At 36.9% G+C, this 22073-nt stretch overlaps 1 protein-coding gene across 1 annotated transcript in view; it reads left to right on the top strand.

Moving 5' to 3' along the window:
- Window positions 1–22073, top strand: part of LOC128879890 (uncharacterized) — a 32538-nt gene that overhangs the window by 4717 nt on the left and 5748 nt on the right. Inside the window, exons 3-5 of the mRNA XM_054129443.1 lie at window positions 16471–16575; window positions 17799–17915; window positions 19240–19436. Coding sequence (XP_053985418.1) covers window positions 16471–16575; window positions 17799–17915; window positions 19240–19436 — 419 coding nt within the window. The remainder of the gene's footprint in view (window positions 1–16470; window positions 16576–17798; window positions 17916–19239; window positions 19437–22073) is intronic.

The raw sequence follows: 22073 nt of genomic DNA, 5'->3' as shown, positions 1-22073 counted from the left end.
ACTCTAAAAAATAACTGTAAATTTTTGATATCGAAACCATGTAATATATTCAATATTCTTTTAATTTAAGTTCGTTACGGCCTTTATTACATTCATAGAGTCGGAGTTTGATATTTTTCCTTTGCGTGGTGAAAAGGTTGAGAAACCCTGGTTCAGGTGACAACGGTTGTTCTGTTAGTTGCACAACGCGCACAGAATGAACGAGGATGAATTGTGTTCATTTCTCCCAGGCCGGTGTACCTCTCAATTATTGTCTCGAGTCGCCAATGGCGTTTAACCAATACTCTTTCCTTATCTTTGGAAGGTGAATCAATATTCGATCCCCGACTAACGAACGTAACAAGCACGAAGGTGCATTTACGATTTATGGCGTACATGACCCTTGTACAGTAAATCTTCGATCGTCCAGCAAGAACAGATAGTAAAATGCAGTCTAGGACTGGACTAGCAGAATGACTTAATATTCGAACATTTTGTAGGCATTCGAACACTACGAATAAAGTTGAAACAAAAGGTTTTTCAGAAAGGGACTTTACAATTATTACCTTTTCAACGAAGATGTCATTAGCATTTCAAATTAAATTTCGTGCAGAAACTTCATTAGACATTTCATCGTATATGCCCATTTTTTAACCGACATCGAAAAAGGAGGAGGTTATTCAATTCTACACGTATATTTTTTTTTTCTCTGGATTATTCTTCCGTGCATAATGATCTTCGTAGCTTTTTTGGCGTTTCCAGAGCGCATCGCGTGCATCCGGATAGTAGAAAGATCCGTAACAAAAATTTTTTTTAATCTTCCCGCGAGAGGTTGGCCCATTCATCACGTATGTTGGCTACCTTGTAATTTCAAAGTTTTGTTTCGACAAAAAAAAATGGGAGAGCTCCCTTTGGCTGGTCTGCCGCAGTGCTGCGGAAGCGTCATAATTTTATTCATTGTTTCATACTGGCGTATCGTTGCAGTCGTGCGCAACGGAAACGTATCAGTTGGTAAATGCACGAATGAATTGGAATTTAATGGTGTTTGTTATACTATTACATCTACTTAACGAACCGGTAGCCAAACAAACCAAATTTAAATGAATGAGAAACTAAATCCATAAACGTTTTGACCTTTCTATTTGAAATCTTTCTATTATTTTCTTTATACCTGAAGCAGTATTGGCTGCATTTAAAGTAAAATGAGAAAAGATAAGAAGTACGTAGAATAATAGATACATTACTCTATCACAGAATTAAAGTCATTCTCTAAATTGTCCTATTAATAATTTGCTCGATAATGTGTTCATTGGTATCGTTTTTGGTATGTTTTTACCATGTTTTTCTTAATAATGCACTCGGCCCATTTTCTAAGGAACGTCGCTATTCTCTTAGCAGAGAACTGTTTGTTTTGTGTGTTCGTGAAATGTTACAGCGAGAAAGTTTTCCTCCATTCCTGTTTTGATGGACAGAATTCTCATCGGGATAAATGTGTCCAGTAACGAACAAAAGATAAATGAACTTTTGCTGTGCTGTTTGTTCAATGAAAATTATTACCTAAATTAGAATCTAGAATCTTTTAGAATATCTTATCTTGCAGTATCTTAGAACCTAAAGTATCTTAAAATATCTTATCTTAAATATCTAAATATCTGTTTTTTTTTTTAATAAAATACTACATTTGACTACAAATACTACAATATCGTATCGCACGATATTGCATCGAAATAATGCGACAATTATGATATAATTACAATATAGTCTAATTTCTTTGTAGCCATACTCGAGTTCACCAGATTACGCTTTGCTAGACACTAAATCAAATTATGTTTCTAAATCAGTTATGTTTATGTATGGAGGTTTATTCGAATAATCTTGCACGCGAACCAGTAATCAAATCGAAAGTTCGATCGATCCAATTTTATACAGAATAAAGGCTAATACGTAAGAAGGAAGTAGTCCGAGCAAGCATATTCGAAGCATATTTTTCCTCGAAAAAATGTAAACAATTCAATTATCAAAGTTTCCCCAAAGATAAAAACACAAAGATAACGTTGTTAATAGATGAAATTTTACTCAAGAAAAATTCAAAACCAAGGTCGAAACTTGGAAAGGAGTTTTGATAACTTTATTTTAATACCTCGTTACAAACCACGAGCTATCGACTATATTATTAATAGATGATCCTATACAGAAGATCTAACAGAACAAGGTCGAAGCTTTTTAATGAAATTTCGAATATGCTTGTTCAGACTTGATCGATCATTTTTATTTGGTTCCACCTTTTCGCAAGCATTATCCTGGATTTTGTTATATTTGGAAACTGATATGGGGTAGAATAAACACGCTCGAACACAATGGATGCGCATTTTAGCCACAGCGGCTGGGCGAACTTTGCGATACGATCGCGGACCCTTCGCTATTTCGGGCTCGATTGAATCGTTCAAGGATTTCAGGTTACAATCAGCTTGAATTTAGCAGAAATAGAAAATACACCGAGACGAGAAAATAGGGGTTCGTTAAAGTCTAGTATTTTCGCTCCACCCATTTGCGGTGGGAAAACAGTCGCATCCCAAGAGCTTCTAAAGACCAAGATAGAGATAAGTTTAACAGTTCTAGGCAACCGATGTGTCTGGGGATTATGAGTCTGGAGGAAAGTTTTCGTCGTTGTGAAGTTTTGTACACTCAGCCGACATACAGTGGCCAACGAAACTATTCGTACGCTTATATTAGGGTTTTTAACACATTGAGGGGGTAGTCTAGTCTACAGCGGCAATTTTCAGTTCTTCTTGAGAATTTCTTTTTATTTAGTCACACTTTAAGAACATATGAAGAAAGTCGGGATCAAACCATCAAACTACCAAAAAATTGACGCGAACCGTTTCCCAAAGTTAATACAAGGAATTGGTGGAAGTTTGAGGCAGAATGAAAAATATGGGATCTCGCGGTTTGTGATTTAGCATGAAACGGCTTCCTCGCATATTCGCGACAGAATGCCATAATGTAATCCAGTCACGCAATGCATCCTCTCGCGCGAGGATTTTATACGTATAGTCGGTTATATATTATACAAGAAAATATTGCAATTCGTGACTTCGTTCATTCTCTGGTGCAGTCGGCGCAGGTATCATGCATTCTAATTGCCACTGTTTCTATATTTGAACACACTCGTACATAACAATACATTATTCGTATCCTTTATTGAAAAATTAAACGATAGATTTGACGTTTCCAATTAAATGTTCCATTATAATTATTTATAATGGAAAACTTTTTTTCAAATTTCATGAAACCAAATATTTTTCCAAAGTTCCGATTGCCCTATGTTTTAATTGTCAATTTCACTTAAATATTTGTTAATTAAGTGTCGTTCTAAATCATGCAAAGTAGTAATAAGAAGTTGGTTTGTGTAAGATTGAAATCTAAGAAACACTAGTTTATTTATACGGGCTAGGTAAAGAGAACCAGAGTGGAAGATAAATTGTCCCGTGATACAAAAAAATCAGATCATATTCCCCTGGAAGAAGCAGGATGATTTAATTCACAATCTACTTTGCCCCTTGAGGGTGCGACTAACGAGGGACCATTATCCGAGTGGTTGCGGTCGATTCGGTTCCCCTTAAAATATGTTGTTGCGCGCTGAAATATACGAGACAAGTGTGTGCTGATTTATTCGTGTCCAATTTCAAAATTTAAAGACAGCGACAGCTCCTCGGGGATGGAAGATTGTTCCATAAACGATGAGCTTACCTCCGTAAACATCAAATCTCTCACGGATAAGCTGTTCTTTTAGTATTCCAACGCGGATGTATTTTTTTCTCAATTTAGCGACTAATTTATTATACTTCCTGCAGGTCGCGAACTCGATTTTTTTTATATGTACTTCGTGAAAGTTGTACAGCATCGCAAGAAGATAGAAAAAGAATTCAATTTTTAAGAAATGCTAGACTGGAATACACTCTACCGCCATTAGGATGTTTCTTGCTCACGTGTGTTATCTAATCACGTGTTGTTTGGTATCCTGGCCAATTCCCTTCTTCATTGCATTATGCAACACTATCACGTTAATTTAACGTGGGGAGGTATTGTGCCCGGCAAGTTCCAAGCTCGCCATCAAACTCAAATTAATTCGTGGTACAGAATTCTGTTGCAAACGTAGGTTCAGCGATCAAACACACGTGCATGATCTTGAGCTTAGAATCAGATTGCGAAGTCCTGCGCTCAAACCAAATTAAATCAAACTCCTTACTTGATTTTGCGAAACTTACCTGCATCTTAACCTTTAGTGTTTCAAAGAAACGTGATAACCATTTATCTTATATTAAATCAGGGAGAATAAATAATAGAAACAAATGAGAGGAGTTTAGATAAATCTGTCTGATTGATTACAAAGACACAAAACTCTGTAATTGTAATTTTCATTATTTCTTGTTAATGTAATTATTTTCTTATTGGTTAATGAGTTCTTATATCGTAAGAACGTTTGAAACGAATTTTGTTGAGTACTCGAAATGCATTTGTCCGATACTCTCTGTAATATTTTTCAAGTTCGATGTACTACTCTTCACGACCTTACGGTCCAATTCATTCTATCAATTCCTTATGGGATTCAGAACTGGAGATTGAAGAAAACTCTATACAATACTTTTGGACGATTGCACAATAAGCAATCTCGAACAATCGGAATCTCCTGCTTAAGGCCGATATCGGATAATACCTTCAAACTATACAGAGTCTAGCAAAAATGTTCCGACACCATTTTTTTAGGTATGTTCGGTAGTGCCATTCAAAAATGTCTTCGACAAAAATTTATCGATATTTAGCGAGCTACATGTTCGCATATTCTTAAATCTAAAAAAATGCATTTCACGTAAAAACCTTCCACCTACTTTTCTCCACTGTTCATCTGTCACTCAGGATCTTCTTTATCGTCTTTTCCACCACTCATTCTCCACCTCGGTGTTCCTATTTAACATATGTACGGTGGTCTGCTGTTCTCTACTATACAGGGTGGCCCAAGCAAGTGTAACAAGCTATAACTTGGTCATGGGTACACTTTGAGAAAAATACATGGTCCTACGGATACATAGTACATATTGAACCATTCATCTTTTCCCTTCGCTATTTCTCTACCAAATGTACCAATAATAGAGTTATAGTTTGTTACGTTTACTTGGCCCACCTTGTATATCCTGCGCTTCCTGCTTTCCAGTTCCTCCCAAAACGTGTATCCCTTCATTTTAACTCCCCCTTTCCACCCAGCCTGGTCTCACAACTCGTGCAATATTTTTTCCCTTTGTCTTTCTCTTTCATACACCTCGGCATACTTATACTTACTAACGAGGGCAGTCTTCGATCAGAACGAGCGCTTTTCGATGGAATATGTAGGAACAATGAGTGCAAACAAATCCTTAATTGCAATCTACCGGTGTTTGCTGGAGGCTGGAGGTTTTGGGTTCGTTCATTATTTTAAAACGGACGGTAACCACTTCCCTTTCAACCTTTTTTTTCTTATCGTTTTTTTTTTTTAAGCTCAGTTTGCGGTCTAAAACAACGCGACGTTTTCTTATTTCCCATTTTAAATAGCGAAAGGTGGGTAAAACATGTTTAAAATGAAAGTATTTATTGTGCCATTTATGTACCATGTAAAAAAGGAAGTTATCTGCACCTTTTATAGTTAGTTACTTGCACATTTTATATAAATACGTTATTCGCCACTTGCAGTAGGTTCCCTTTTCGGGAACGACTCCAAAGCACGTGCGATCTATGAATTCACCCTCTGCGCATTCCAGCACCGTAGAAAATTCTACAAACCGTTTCGCAGATAGTAATCGTAGCATACGAATTCTAGATGGTCTCAAAGGGAGAAAGGATTTATGGGAGGTCCTCAGCAACATGGACATGCCACTGAATTACTAACGGTCAAACTGTTACGCATACTGATATATCATTGAAATTAACCCATTCGCGACCGGCAGATATTTTACGTTTCTAATAATTACGTTCTAACGCGTTTGAACATTTGATGAACTCCATTTTTGAATTTCTTACCTCGGTACATTTTCACTCGAGACGAACAGAAGAATCGATTTACCCTAAAATGTACACGTGGTGCGGTTCGAAAGGAAGAAGGTCAATTGTACTGGTTTCGTTACACCGTTCCACCTAAGAGGAAAGTGAGATCACGCGAAGCCTTATTATGCCATACAATCCCACGCTGCCATTCTTTTCTATCTCGAACGAAGACGTAGCTAGGAACCGCCCTAATTACGCGACTCATCCTGTATAGAAAAATCCTTCCGCTCACGAATATCCTCGCCTCTAAAAGCAGGTTCCGCTGGGGTAAGCTTTACTGATGAGTCCAACCGGTAGATCCCAAACGAAACGCAAGAAACCTTTTCTATTTCCTCTTCGGACCGAAACATTAATTTCACCCGCCACGCTTAACGGTTTCGAAGACAGCCATCGCTGAACGTACACTGCGTCCCAAAATTATACAATCGTTTGGATTTTTGTGGTTTCAGTATCCTAAAACAGTTTTTCATATAAAAGGAACGATACTATACGATATTCAACGTGCCAAAAAATCACTGAACATCTGTTATATTTCGATATGGCAAGAATTAACGTTACTATAGCTAAAAGCCGATTTTTATATACAAACACTTATTAAAACGCCAGTTTTATTGAATTTTATACAAAAATAACAGGTTTTTCTGAATGACGCGTGTAAGAGCAGTAACTGTACTTTTACAAAAGTTTCCAATGCTGCTTTTGAACGTGACTGTTTCGAAACAACTACCTTAAGATACTGAAACCTCCAAAATCCAAGTATTCGCATTACTCGTATACGGCATCTCTGAGAATTAGGGTGAGCGATGTGAAAAAATTAATGTATTTACCTTCGGCTTTTTGCAGACATTCATTTAATATTAACGTCGTCGTGATAAATGGTGTCCCTAACGGAGATTTAGGGTTTTCTTTTTTCATGAAACTCTAAGGTCATGGAATATAATTTATCGATATTAATTTATAAGTAACGTAAGAATAATTTGTTTCTTTTTATTTCCCTCGCTATTCTGTTACCAAAGAATATTTCTTTTTGGAAAATCCTTCATGCTCACTCTGTTGTATCGTATTTTGGTTTATAAATAAATTTATAATAGAACTGTAGTCGTTAAATCTTTCACTAGGAATTTAGCTGTTTCATCAGCAATTACTTAATACACGTGTATGTTTAAATTTAGCATTTATATTACAAATGCGACATTGTATCTGCATTAACACCCGCATCAAGGAAACGACCACTGCATTTTTGCATGGAAGGTAAAAAGTTTGGCACGGAAGCATAGGAATCTTCTAAGTTTGGCGATCAACTAGATACAATAATGGCAAGGGAGCACAGTGCTCTGCGAAATTTCGCGATATAAAATTTATTTATTCTTAAAATAGATTACACGGAAGATGTTCATAGTCAGTCCCATAAATATTCCTACCCAAAGTTATATGTTATTACGATACGTATATTAATAACATTGAAAGATCTTATTTTACTGATTACTCTTTTTATAATAATCGAAATTATGTTTATCGGAGAACAATAATTATATACAATTTGGTATGAATTTAAAAAAGCAGACCCTAGAAACTGAAAATTATGAAAACTTGTGCCAACGGTCCTCGGAGCTACTGCTAGGGGCTGCTAATAGTGGTTAATTAACGTAAGTTCTTCATCGGTTTTAAGCTCTTTTATGCAGGCTGAATCACACAATTAGGGCGGCTCTTAGCTTCTATTTCGTTGAGAATAGAAAAAATGGTTAGACGGAACTTTTCCTTCGTATAACGTCTATATTTGTATGACCTTTCTTTTTCACCTCTAAATGAATATTAAGCTTATATAGAAGAATTAACCGATTATACAATGTCAAGGTAAGAGAAAATGTTTAAAATTAAAGCAGGATATTTGAGAAATGAATTTTGTTCGAAACACTAGCAGTCCGAAATGACAAAAAAAAATTTGGATAAATAATAAGAATTAAACAGCCGACAATAAGGGTTTGTTTTCCCGACCGTATAACATCCTAGTTGGAAGCCTAAGTGCTTCTAAAACTAGCTCTCTAACTGAACTGATTGCTGGCTCTCCTGATCGACAACTAAACTAGGAATTCCAGTTGACAGTCTGAGTGCTCCTGTGTCCTCAATGTTTGCTAAATGCTAAGTGTTGAAACCCTAATTGCTTCTGTTGGCTTGTTACGGATTTCTGATCGACGACATTTATCTACCATATAACAATTTTTGAATACATTTAAATACGAAGGCAACGTAAAATCCAATATAAAATATTAATCTACAGTTTCAGTATCAGTAATACAAATAACTACAAAAAAATTGAAAAATATAAAAATAGATATAAAATAAAATACTGTGGAACAATGATTAAAAATGAATTCGATGTCAAATTAAAAAAATGTCTAGGGACTAACAAATTCAGTTGCAATAAATTTATCGATTAAAATAAATGAACGTGTCGAAATAATAATATACCTGTCGAATTATTTTCCGGTTTACGTTAAATCTCGGAAATTCCATCTTTACCGAGGTATTTTTATTGGCATTCGTGTGTACTTGCTACTTATGTAACGGCGGCGTCGAATTCCAATCGATGAACCACAGACTCCTCTAAAATAATAAATACCATGCTGGATTGTTTACATGACGTGGTTCCATATGAGTCCTCACGATAGAACATAACTTCGACCTTTATGCCACATCACGTAAGAAATTGATCTGTTTCTTCGTAGAAACTCTTACCCTTTGATCGAGTCTCCAATGAACGTTGAAAATATTACGATGGAATTTGCTTTGAAGCAGTAGATCCTGAACTATCTTTAACCATCGATTGATTTTACAACGAATTTAGGACATACAGAGGGTTCTCTGAGAGTGGCTCTAAGATTCCCTTTTTTAATAACAAAGCGTGCCAGTCAAGCACAGCGCAAAAACACCAAGCGGCCAGGTGTGGGTAACAACACCTTAACAGAACGTGGAGGTTCCATCGCTATTCAGCTTGTTCTAATCAATCAAACGTCTGGTTAGCTAGCGATAAAAGTTGACTGGTACAGCTGTAAAAAAAATGACACCTCTGTGACTACTTCTGCTAGTTTCTTGTTAATTATCATTGAATTAGACTTGCATAGTTTTTTATATTCCCGTAAATTCCGAGTAAAATATTTTAATCAACGTTTTAACGTTACTTTAAATCACTTTCACTCGGTCTAGTTGCTCTGACGATTCGGTTTGGAACATTTATCCATCCATAAATGAAACCAATTTCTTATTTACCATTTTGAATCGTTTCTCTTTCTCTTGTGAATGAGAATCAAGTTTAAAACTTTTCATCTCCTCGCTGCCTCGCTGCTTGCATAATTCTGCGTATGACAGAGATTGAAAATATGCAAGGGAACTGAGAGATCTCGGTGAAAAGTGTGTTTTACACGGAGTCCACTAGCGTGACGAAAATACAGAAAAGTCTTCCCTTAAAGTATACTCTCTCGAAAGTATATAGCTATTACCGAAAGGGGTAATGTAAGTATGGCATTACGAACAGTCGAAAATCTACCAGAGGGATTATTAAAAATATTTATAATAATTAGCCCGTGGATCTTTAAGAATATGTTCATAATCATCAAGACTCCAAGTTTCCATGAGCTACAATTCGTCGGTAGAAGTTTTCACCCTATCGATTCTACTCTGTGCGGCGATAGCAACTTCTTGTTGCTGACAGTAGCATAGATCTCTCGATAGAGCAGGCTCGTTGACGTTTTGTAGCTACTTTCTCCATTGAGCACTTCTCCAAGTGACGAGAAGGGCAGACAATCAGCTTGAAAGTTATTCTCCTGGCAGACCTAGAAGAGATTAAACGTCTTATAGATGATTAATTGAATGAATGAAATTCCTTTCGCGCACGATTCAGTGAAAACAAAGTTTTGGAGACGGTTACGTAGTTTATTTACTGATTGAGATGTATTGTTTGTTAGGGAAGAGTAATCTGTAATTGATTTCTTGATTGATCCTTTTGCAACGCAACCCTTATTTATATTAGGAATAAACTGCAAGTTAGGTAAGCTGAGGATGAAGTTTAATATAGACGGTATATCTTGGCTTCCCCACTTTTTATGTGGAAACTTTTCCATAAAGTATACATCTATTTCTCGAGTGGCACAGATGGAACTGAACGGGATGGCCACAAATTTCTTCTTGGCTGAACTTTCTGATTTCCTTTTGGTAACTGAAGACTGTGGTTACAATATACTAAAGATTGAAATTGCTTGATTTTTTCCGAAAGTTATGGCCTATCTATTCTATTTATTCTTTACACATACACATTCATATATCGTTAAAATATATCATTAAAATTATATTTTCTTAATTGGATTGCATTTATTCTAAATTTTCTCTTAATAACCAAAAGAAGGGAAAAATGTTTACAATTATTATTTTGGCGAATCGAGGAACGAAACGAGCAACAAAACAAAAATTCGTTACATCTATCGAACTCCAAATGCCGCGAGTTCTTCCGAGGAATCGTTGTCTCACATAAAAGAACAATTAAATGCTGAAGGGGTTAACGTATAGCTAGATAAGAATTTTGTCAATTTCTGGTCCGAGTATTTGAATTGCCAGGCCAAGGCAGCGAGCGGTGGAAGAATTCCTTTCAACAGTTCAACTGGTGGGTGGTCTCCCAAGTAGATTCTTTCACTTGCCGGACCTTTATTTATTACTGCAGTCGAACTGCCTTCTGCGTGTAATGTATAGGCCCCGCAAATTGTCGCAACGTGGCTACTTTAAGACTGATTTTCTTCGGAAATTAATATTACATCAATGAATCGATATCGAATGCAAAATGTTACGTTTATTTATTAGTTAATCTGGTAAAGAATGTTTCACTTTCCAATGCATGATAAAATACAAAACACTTTACAAGCTCATTAGGAAAATGGTTTACGTGTATTTCATCGAAAAGTGGAGTTCACGTAATGTTTCCCAAACATGTGGATTCCGACTGTAAAAGTACGTTAGTATGAACTAGGGCAATATTTCCTCGTGAATGTGTCGACCTAACTCCTCGTTGCATCGTGTTGCATATCTCCAACATTCCATCGTTTCCCAATGTAGCAGAAAATGACTGCGATGATGTGTTGGAATGTATTCGAACATGCGTGTGCAACACGTCCAATGTTTCCTAATGTAGTGGAAAAATGACATTTAGCGTGATCGAACGTATTCATACTATCTCTGTGTGTAGCCACGGTATAAAATGTCGAAGTACACGGATAGGCGATAGTACACGGATTGCAAATAATAAAGAAAACTTATTATCCCATGGTTTTAGATCATATAAAATAGTAATTTGAATATGTTTGATTAGATTTAGAGAAATTAAACAACGAAACGATAAATTTTAAAACATACAAGAAATTTATGTTTCTAAACGCTTCAGCACCGGTGAAATAAATATAAGGGAATAAAAAAGAAGAATTACTTCAGAAGCTTTGGTTCTTCATCATCGCCAATTGAAACGTTAAACCTTTTATATCTCGAAACAAAGGAAGATAGAAAATATTACGATTTTAATCGCCGTCATTTCTGTTCCTTTTAAACCTTCCATGGAAATGAATGGCACGTATTAACAGATCGCTCGAAAGTTCCTTTTCCGCTGGTTATGAAAATTTATCGCTTCTCTGTGTCTCCGTTGTTCGTTTGGTTAACTTCTAGAATGAGTTGCGAACAAATCAACATTTCGGTGAGATTACAACCCAGCTGAAAATGAAATTATAATTCACACAAAACAAATTCAGACCGCTAAACTTTTCCATTAATTAAAAACAAATATAACTTGGAAGTGAGTCTACTAAATAGGACAAATATACATAATTTTATTTGATATAATCGTTGTTATAGCATCACGATAATTTTGCAACAAACAATAGGAATAAAATATATATTTATATATGTTTTCTATCTTTACTATATGTACCTTATTTATAATTATATAGAATATATATATTTCTTATCTTTCGTGATTTATGTCAGACATACAGAAACGCTTTTAACGGTTCATGTTTCGCTATAGAAATTAACGCTTTGCAAATTAATTATCCGCATCGCACTAGCGAATGAAACAGAGGAATACATCGCTTTAAAACAAACGGATGCGCGTCTCTGTTTATGCTCGTAATATTCCAATTTTCGTTTACAGTTTCGTGCAATGGAAGTACTTAATTGGAGACAGTTACGTGCCAGCGTTCACCGCGTGTCTTTCATATTCATGTACTTTATGACTTTACAACTTGCGAAACTGTCTGCGAGCGACAACGTTGAATTTCTGCGAACGTCGTCCAAAGATACGTTTTCATACCTGAGGGTGCCCGTTAATTAAACTTTCCCACCGTTTTTCTCTGGCTGAAAAGAAATATCGCTCGTATTGTTCAAGTTATTCGTGATACAGTAAACCTAATTTCTAGACTACTATATACAGTCTATACTGCTGTGTTATACCTTAAATAAAATGAACGATATAAAATTTTCGTTGTAAAAAGTTCAAAGTTTGGAATTCGTCTCTCAATAGGTTAAATACACCAGAGTATATTTTGACAGTTGTCACATATTTTTGCAATGAACGTAACGACCGATCACGCTCGTATTTGTCGCTGAGTTCGCGAAGAAAAATACGTATCTCGTGCTGGCAGGTTTTCAACTCTCCAGTTCGCGACTTTTCATCTGCAGCGTGATACGGGTGTAGAAAAAGAAATGTTTTTATACCTCGTCGCGAATTGCTTCGTCAAAACGATTCGCGTCTTCGAAATTGTTCGAGGTAACAGTTTCCTGCCTGGCGCCAATTCTAGTATTGTCGAGAAATACTATTTTCCTGTTCGTCTGAACCCAGACGCGATACATTGTCTGGGGAGTGAAAGGTCGAATCACATTTTTACTACCCGCGACGATAAATTCGCTTTGACAGAGCTGACGGTGAAACCTTGTTGTTCAATTTTTTTATATTATTAGAATAATACGATTGGTTGTAATAATATGTATAAAACAAATATCCTTTTAATACTGAAACGGTATCACTTGAAAAGGTCAACAAATGTCCATCGACGTAGAATTGTAAATTCAACCCTGAAACTCGTGACAAATATCCTTTTCACGAGAACAATCGAGGGGAAACACTATCGTTCGGTTCATAATGAACGGTGCCATAAACCCCATTTATTAAAGCTTTATGAATTCATTAAAATTTCACCACTGGTTGATTAATATTTTACGAGGGGGCGCTTTGTTCGAGCAAAATGTTTAATTCAACCTCGTTCGTTTGCGTGTTTCGCCATTCGAAATGACCGCAGTCGTGGTCATTTGATTTTATGAATATTTCATGGGGGAGACGAACTTTACTACTAGCGATGAGTTACACAAATTTTTAATGTTTATAATGGGTCGTGATTATTATTTTATCGAACCTGAAGAAAGTTTATTGTAATAGTCAGTTTTTTCCAAGTTTTTTGGAGTCTCTACTGGCCCTAGAAATTTCTAGTTTATTCCTTTGATAAACATCGATTAAGTTTTACATAATTTCTGATTCTGGGTGTGAGCATACTTTCCTGATTAAAATTTATATAACTAAAAAAAAAAGCTCAAAGATTTATGAAGTACTAGGACACGCGCGGAAAAAAGATTAGCTAGCGTATGCGGTGTCATGCTGTCTGTTTTATAATCTGGAAGCTGCTGACCTCAACTTCAGCAATCTCAGCGTTCGTGAGAGATTGCATCTCTAACCCTAAAACGCCTTCATGGTTGTCGGAACATTGATCCGACTTCAATTACCTCCGGCTTAGATTTATAATTTGCAAACGTTGAACGCCCTAACCCTAGGACGATTCCTCCTGATTTTGACCTTTTCGAGTTATTTAAAATCCCTCTCGAATTTAAATTTCATCAGATTTAAAGCAGATCAAATTGTAGTGAGTACGTTAGAAGAATAATATTATTTGTAATAATCTAGATTCTTATTATTAAATTGTATGCAAATTTTACGCAATTCCGACACAAGCAAACTTCCTTTGTCGAACTTTCTAATTTCATCGTATGAAAAATGTTGAGGAATGAAAAAAGTTAAAGAACCTTGTCCTACAGGATGCTTTGCAGTAATAGTCGAGAAGATAAAGCTAGTGCATGATTGGATGATTAATTGCTTTCGTGGAAAGCCTTTGTTGCAAGGGACGCTTTGGGCGCTTTAAGAGGAACAAAAAGATATGGAAAGAATAGAGAATTATCTTAAGGAGGAAACATCCATCCCAACGGTGGCGTTAACGTGAATTTACAACACGTCGATCGATATTGACAGTCGGGAACGAACTCCGATCCCTCCAAGCCTTAATTAGAATTCGAAGCGTTCCTATCTATAAGAGTGCCGAACTTAAACTACGTAGAACGGGACGAAGCACGAGCACACTGAATCTTCAAAATAACGAACAAGTCACGTTTCTGCCATGAACCCCACACCCCCGTCACTTTTCTTAACAATGCAGTAGTGGTACGTTATCGTAGGATTAACAGGGGCCGAAAATTACATATATACGTATATTCGCGAAGGTCGTCTTCGAAACATACGTGTTAGAAACTTTCGTTCTCCGAATCCCGAAAGTTGTTTTCGAGATGACTTCGAAGAGATCTTCTTGCACTTGCAATTCGCAGTTTGCATTTCCGTGTTGTTCTGATAGCAGGAAATGCGATTGCATGTGTAAAAAGGCAGTTGCATGATAATTTACACTGATTTGTTCGCGACTCAGATTGCAAATAATTGTCGAATTTCGTTTCATTTCAGTCCTGACATTTTACTTCAGCCCGTTGTATTTAACATCACAGAATTATTGGAAGTGTATCATAAAGAATCGTTTCATTTCATTTCATTGACACACGTGACACTTTGACATGAGACGATCTCGATGTACAAAAGAACGTTTCTGTTCCGCGCGGAGGATAAAGAGGTATGTCGGGTGAATAGAAGAGCCTGACGACGTCTTGATGTAATTATCTTTTCTTCGTCCTTCTACCGCACAAATTTCCCACTCTTTATCCGCTGTCTACCGAGCTTTTAGTGCCGAGCGAGTCTCCTCCCTGGAAATTCGAAACCTTCGGTTTCTGCTTCAGGCGTTCCTTTTCGCGACTAATAGAGTTGTTTGGGTCTCTTATCGAAATCACCAAGAAATCAAGAATCCTCTAACTACATTTATAAACTACACCAAGGCGCGCTGTTTCCTCTCCAAACGTAAAGGATCCTTTGGTTGCACTTGATTAGATAAATGCTACGATATATGTTGGAATATTCACTACAATTAAACACTTTATTTCACTTAAAAATTAAACGAAAGCAAATGGTTTTTACCCAACAAGCTCGACTAGAAATGAGAGTTTCGTAACAAGTACAAATTAAAGTATCTAGAAATAACACGAACGAACCAATAAGAAGAAAACTAAATTAACGGTAATAAACCTGGTAAAGTAAAAATAAGTAATAGTTCTACTAAGGTGAGGCTAGCGATAAAACTTCTATCGTGAAAATAAGTAATAAAACGGAATTACCGTTTCGTCTAGGTTTTGTTGGTGGATTCGCCATTAACGCTGACCCAGCAGACCTTACCTTAGACGCTACTAGAATTTATGCGACTCTAGCTTTACGATACTTTAAGTCAAATCTTAGTATCCAATTAATGGTTCTAGCAGAAACCATCTGTTGGTGAATTTACAGTACAGACCAATCTTAACAAGCCACCAAGAAATTTATTGAGATTATCTACTTTATAACCTTTTCTAATAATTGATATTTCAAGCTCAAAATGTTTAGAAAGTAATTTTTTTTTTTTTTTATTAAGGAAGCAATGTGCTCCCTTTTAGTGGTGAACCCTTTTCTTTAAACGCGCTGTTGTCGGAGGAGGAAATTGTATTGACGTAGCGTTACAAATCTCATTTGTATAGCAATGGTTCGGAAGCAACGATGTCAGAAGGAGGTATTCGATAAGAGAAGTGCAAAGGAATTATGAACGCGATATGGCTTCGTTTAGTAACGAAACTAGAAACCTGATGTAGGCTACATATATGCCAACTGTGACTAGCTGCGGTTGTTGCGAATAGACGTTTCTGACAACAAGATGCGATTTTATATTAACAATATGCTTCACTTTAAATTGATTACGTTGTTTAAGAAATTCGGTACAGTTACTTTATTAAATTATATCGCATTTATAAATTTCTGAAGACGAACATTCTGGGTGATTTGAATATTGCACAGCCGCCATGCAGGATGTTTTATGAGGATAAGATTTCTGTGTACCCGTTCCACTCGATTTGCGTACTCCATAAAAATTAGTACGTCATACCTTTATCGGTAGGATGGCTGTGTATTTTTAAAAAGACCTCTCGTGTTTGTGTTCTCAGGGAAACGTGGGAGGTTTTTCGCTACCAGTGTGGAGGGAAGAAATCGATCCAGAAAACAGCATGTCACAATATCGCCGAACAAACATCAGGACGTCAATGACAGCGGTAAGTGCATTAACATCATACCAAATGTATAGGATGAATGACCAAAAATAGGACACCTTACAGTTATTATTCAGAGTACATATAGAGACATTAAAGTTGATACTGATCTCTCGACTAATTTAAATTTTTCTTTAAAATTCTAATCTCTTGTAGAAAGGAACTTTCGAAATACGTTGATAAAGTAAAAGAATTCATCGTGTGAATCCCAAGAATAAAACAGTACTCCCATTACTTTATGCATAAGATAGAATCTCAATTATTGCATTAAAGTGGGACAGAAACTTTCCGTAATGAAGTTCCACGGAATGATCAAATTAACTAATCCAACGCGAAGTTTCCGCTAACAAGAAAATAGTATTAGTTGCTTCAGTATGTGCGAAGTATAGGATATCCGCCGCAATTAGTCGAGAGAAGATGAAAGAACTGGTGAATCCACAGACAGATTAGCTTTTTGCTACTTGTCTGGAAAATGTACAAAGGGAGGCGTGGAAACGTGACACGAGTTATAATCCCCTTGCGGAGGCTGTTTTCTAACGTTTCCTCTTTCCGTTTGATTCGGAGGGGTGATCTGGAAAACATTTATCGTACAGTTTAGTAGCGACAATGACGGAGAGTAGACGTGTAAGGCGAACGTAAGGTCTCACCCTGTCATAAATCTTGTTCAAACGAGGGAAACCTTGTGTCTAAGCAAACGCCATTGATCAATTTATTGGATGCCGCTCTACTATTACGTCGTTACATATGGTACGAACGATTTCGTAGATTTTCGTCTAAAATATTTCATTTAGTTAATAAAAAAGTAACAATTCTTATAGCGTGCTGAAATTTAATACATTAAAATTACCATTGCCATTTCGTAACGATTCCTTTCATAGACAGGCGCGTTTATAAATAATTTCTGTTTACTAATTCTAGTTATGCTTGGCGTACACAGTCTTATAACATATAGTGGCCTTAATTTGTATTAACGTCAAACTCCCTGAAGAGTACCTAATCCAAAGTGAAAGCGTAGAAGTCTCCTAATGGATATTCCCTGGGTTGTGATTCAGTATTGCTGCACCAAGGTTAAACTCGAAACATCAATTAAATAAAAGTTTGCCTCAAAGTTCCTTTCTATATTAGTGAAAATTCGAAAATCATGTATTAGATATAACTGCTTTAAGTACGAAGAATTTTTGTGAATTCTCGAGACATTTCGCTAACCATCGATCTTGTTTGTTTAGGACACGTGACAAAAATCGAGCTGGAGCTGGAGGAGGCTCCAGACGATGTCGTCCTCATCGGTTCGATACCATCGGAATTGGATGTCACCTCCGAAATCAATTCCACTTACCCTGATGGTGAGTTGAAAATCTTTCATAACTCAGGAGGCACACGATACTAATTCGAGGAAGCTATTTTTGTTATTTCAACTTTTTACAGCATCTACTTTGACGTTTCGAACCGTGAAACGCCAGTAGACCGATGAGATTAATGGTCCTTTCGAACCATCACCTCAACGCCACGAGATTTCCGTGCTCCAATGAACCGCGTTTAATTAAGCAAACGCGACTGGATTTGCATCTCTATGAGCACTTCGTTGAAGTATGTCGCTCAGAAAGTCCCGAGTGCAGTTTAATTACGAATTAATATACAATCACAATAAGAGTACTAATTTCTGAGAAGGCTTTCTAATGACAGCCAAATATGCTAATTCTCGCCACACGCTACTAAAACCATTAGGCATCGTTCCACGAATTCGGGATGGTCGTTAATAGTTTCATAATTTGTGTTGCATATTGAAAGCACGGTTCGTTTCATAATTACTCGAAAATCCATTACCTAATGCACGGCGTCGCTGTTTATTCCGTTCGTGCGTTAATGACGCTTTTGCGTCTGATAATTTCATTTGCGGAACCATTGAACTTGGAACGTATTTGTAATCGAAGTATCGACGATTAAAGCGAGTGGAACAGCGGCTATTTCCGGTTATCACATTAGCTGGCCTTTCTTCTCTTTAGAGTGGTCGCCTGATTCGCATGCTAACTGCGTAAACGAGCTCTGGTAGCGTACAGCGTCTGACCCATGTCATTTGATTCCCCTTTACAGATGCCATAGTATCACGGTGTATGCGTGCATACCACGTGTTTACAATTGTTTAATATACGCTTATGCAGTGACTACGTCTGCGTTTCTGAGATTAATTTGCATATGAGTTAGCCCTTTGAGCACGAAGACTCGAATGGACATTCGTGAGATACGTGTAATGGGTATCAGGTGGAGGACAAATTTGATTTCGAATAGAGAACAGAGATTCATTTGCGAGCATAGAAGGAAATTAATCTTTTAGGTGTTGTTCTTTCATGGATAATTTAATGTCACTTGCTCTAGATTGAAATTTTAGATTTATTCAATCCTAAGTTTACTTAACAGTGTACTTAATTTTCCTTAATTTAAAGAATGTTTAAAATTTTGGTAGATTGATGTTACATTCACTTTATTGTTCCGAAGGGAGCCTAATCGTGAGATTAATTTAAACGATTCATTAATTTCATTATCTCGGATTAAACTCTCTTAGGCTCGAACTTTCGAAATTTAAAAATGATAAAATATTAAATTTATAAGGTTTATAATGTTACTAGGTTTATAATGTTAGGCTAATCAGCTTGGGAAATTTTGTTGCAGGCATTCCACCGCCAGGAACGGTCGTGGTCAGAGCTGAGGAGGCTCTGATCGTTATTTTGGTCCTCCTCCTTTGGGCAGCGGCGATCGCTCTGTTCTTCAATCGATGGGGAAAGATCAGAATGTTGGAACCGTATCAACCAAAGTTCCAGCAACAGCACAGACCGAGTTGCGCCACGATCGAGCCGAATCAACTTCAGGTAAGCCCAGCCGCTATGTTTATTTATGCATTTTACTTATTTATTTAGTTGACGGGCAGGTGAAAAGCTATCGAAGAATAGGAAGATTAATACGTAACGGTGGTGGGGGGAGGGGAGGGGTAAGCGAAGGCCATAGGTATAGAATGCGATGGGATTTTATAAATGTATGACTCGAAAGCAGGTATGGATTTACGAAAGAAATTTAGTAGCTTGGTACAGCGATCGAGCAAATTGATAGGGTATGGATAAACTGTATTATTTATGGGAAGCACTAAAATGGAAATATCAATCACATCCTGAATTAATTTGCGATACTTACTTTATTTTACATACGACAGCATTTTAATATTCCAGAGTAAAATAAATGTTTAATGAAATTATTTATTCTTTAATCATTAATTAACAGACCAATAAATAATTATTTCGAAGCGAGTAAGCAAATTAACGAAACGTTTACACTACGTAAGAATATAACTAGGTCTCTTCGAATCTATTTGACATACTTTCTCAGTACCTACGTTTCAAATTATATTTTTGTTTATATCAGAGCAATCTTTCAATCGCGCTACTTGAATTGAAGATTTATCGGTTCTAAAATTGTCAGATATATTTACCTCCGTTCAAATGCCTTCAGAATGTATTCAGTTAGATTAAGGTCAGGGCCTTTGGAATAAGTATGCTGTCACTTTAGTATCGTTCACGTCGAAAAATTGTTTTGTTGTTTCACAGGAAGATTTAAATGCCCACTGCATTGACAGTTTTTTGTTGATTGCGTCGCGATGGGTTGATAGATTGCTTTCTCCTTAAAGTGCCTTCAGCGCAGTGTAAACTGTCCGTTTCCAGGCAATGAGAAACGAGGATCTTCCTCCAGTTTCTGCAAGCAATGCAATCACTCCTGTAATGCAGTTTTTCGAGATCAACTTTTTGTATCTTGATCGTGATGAATTTTGTTGCAATTTTTATACAAGATATTGGGACATGCACTACGTTCTCGAGGAACGGATTTTAAATGAATTTAAAAGAGGTTAAAACAGTCATCTCGAAATTTAACAGAAATATTCAAGATTACCAATGACACGAGAGACATCAATTGCTCAAAAACTATCTTACGATAAAGAAACGCGAAAGTACAACTAAAATTATTCACGGTACGTTGAAACTTGAATAGAAAACACCCAGATATTTCCGTGAAACATCTCGCAGTTCATTGTTGATTCCAGCGATACACGGGATTGTGTATTATGCAGAATGTTTCATGAATTCGTGATTCCTTGGCTCGACACGGTTCCTTTATGTGATCCCATGCCTTCCTCTGGTTTTGATCCCGCGTCTTTGACGGAAACCGTGGGAGAAGAAAGAATGGGAGCGCGGAACAAATGGGAACGGAAATCACCTCACTCGATTCTGTGGTTCAGAAGACAGCAGTTTCTAGTTGGATCGGCGACTCGTTGAGAAATTATATAGGGGTCCACTTGCACGAAACCTCTACGATGTTCAATCAAGGGGTTGGGTGGTAGCCTTGAAGACCTTTTCCGATACGACCCCCCTTGGAATGGTAGCGGACCGTTTCTGAAATTGGCGGCTCTAAGAGTCCGTATACCGCGATTCCCATCGACCACAGGCGACGAAAATGTACGACCCAACAATAGGATCCTCCCTCGCTGGTACGAGATTACCTTTTCTTCTTCAGTGGCTTGCGAAAGTATTCAAAACGACTTTCAACCGAACTTTCATTCTTAAACTTGTGTTCTGTTTTTTGAATGTTCTTTGCTGTCGGCGTGGTTGATACCACAGGTGGAATAAACTTCCGTTTGAATCCAAATTTCCAACAATGAAAATCCATCCTTCAAGAAGTCAAAAATAAAAAGAGGAAGAATGCTTTCACCCTATACATCAGCGAAACACTTTTTGTCTTCTACTGTGAATATATTTTATGACAGAATCGAGAGTAAAAAAAGAATCGTTCAGGTGTGTTACGTTGAGTTATAAATCCCAAGCATCGAACTGCATTTTCGTTTGTATGCGCCATTCAGCTGAAGTGGGATGTGTGCTACATAAATCTTTGGATGACACACGAGCATGCGAGCATCGGTGAACATGAATAGGGCGTATAATTCAGAAATTTCCTCGGTCACAAACCTGAGGTTAGATTCCAATAATTTACGTTATTCGCAGTTTCTGAAGGGTTGAAAGAACTGCTCGATTTACCAAGACCATGCAGATCAACCCCGTGCAAAATAAATATGAAGAGCTTCGTAAATACGAAGCTATATTATTTCAGCGTGTAAAACGGAATAACGTTTTCGCTTGATAAATGCTCCCTTCGATGCACCGATGCCATCTATATCTAATTAGGAAATTGAATTTTTAGAGGAAGAATATTTACGATTCAGCGATGATCGTGTAGATGATAACAACATCATACCACAATAAGTCGACTCTGGACATAGATAGATGATACAGAGATAGCAGAGCCAGCAATAGCTATCCTGCATTTCCATTAATCATTGCAGCAGCCGTGGCAACAGTCACTGGCACTGATACGATTTGAACGTTAGAGAGCAATTGCGTAGAAATAATCGCATAAACCAATAAACACGCACATACATACGTATTTTCGTTCACTTTTCAGTCGCC

This window comes from Hylaeus volcanicus, chromosome 7 (genome assembly GCF_026283585.1).
Source record: "Hylaeus volcanicus isolate JK05 chromosome 7, UHH_iyHylVolc1.0_haploid, whole genome shotgun sequence".
Classification (NCBI taxonomy): domain Eukaryota; kingdom Metazoa; phylum Arthropoda; class Insecta; order Hymenoptera; family Colletidae; genus Hylaeus; species Hylaeus volcanicus.
Note: the sequence above shows the minus strand (reverse complement) of the source record. Positions and strands in the feature narration are given on the sequence as shown.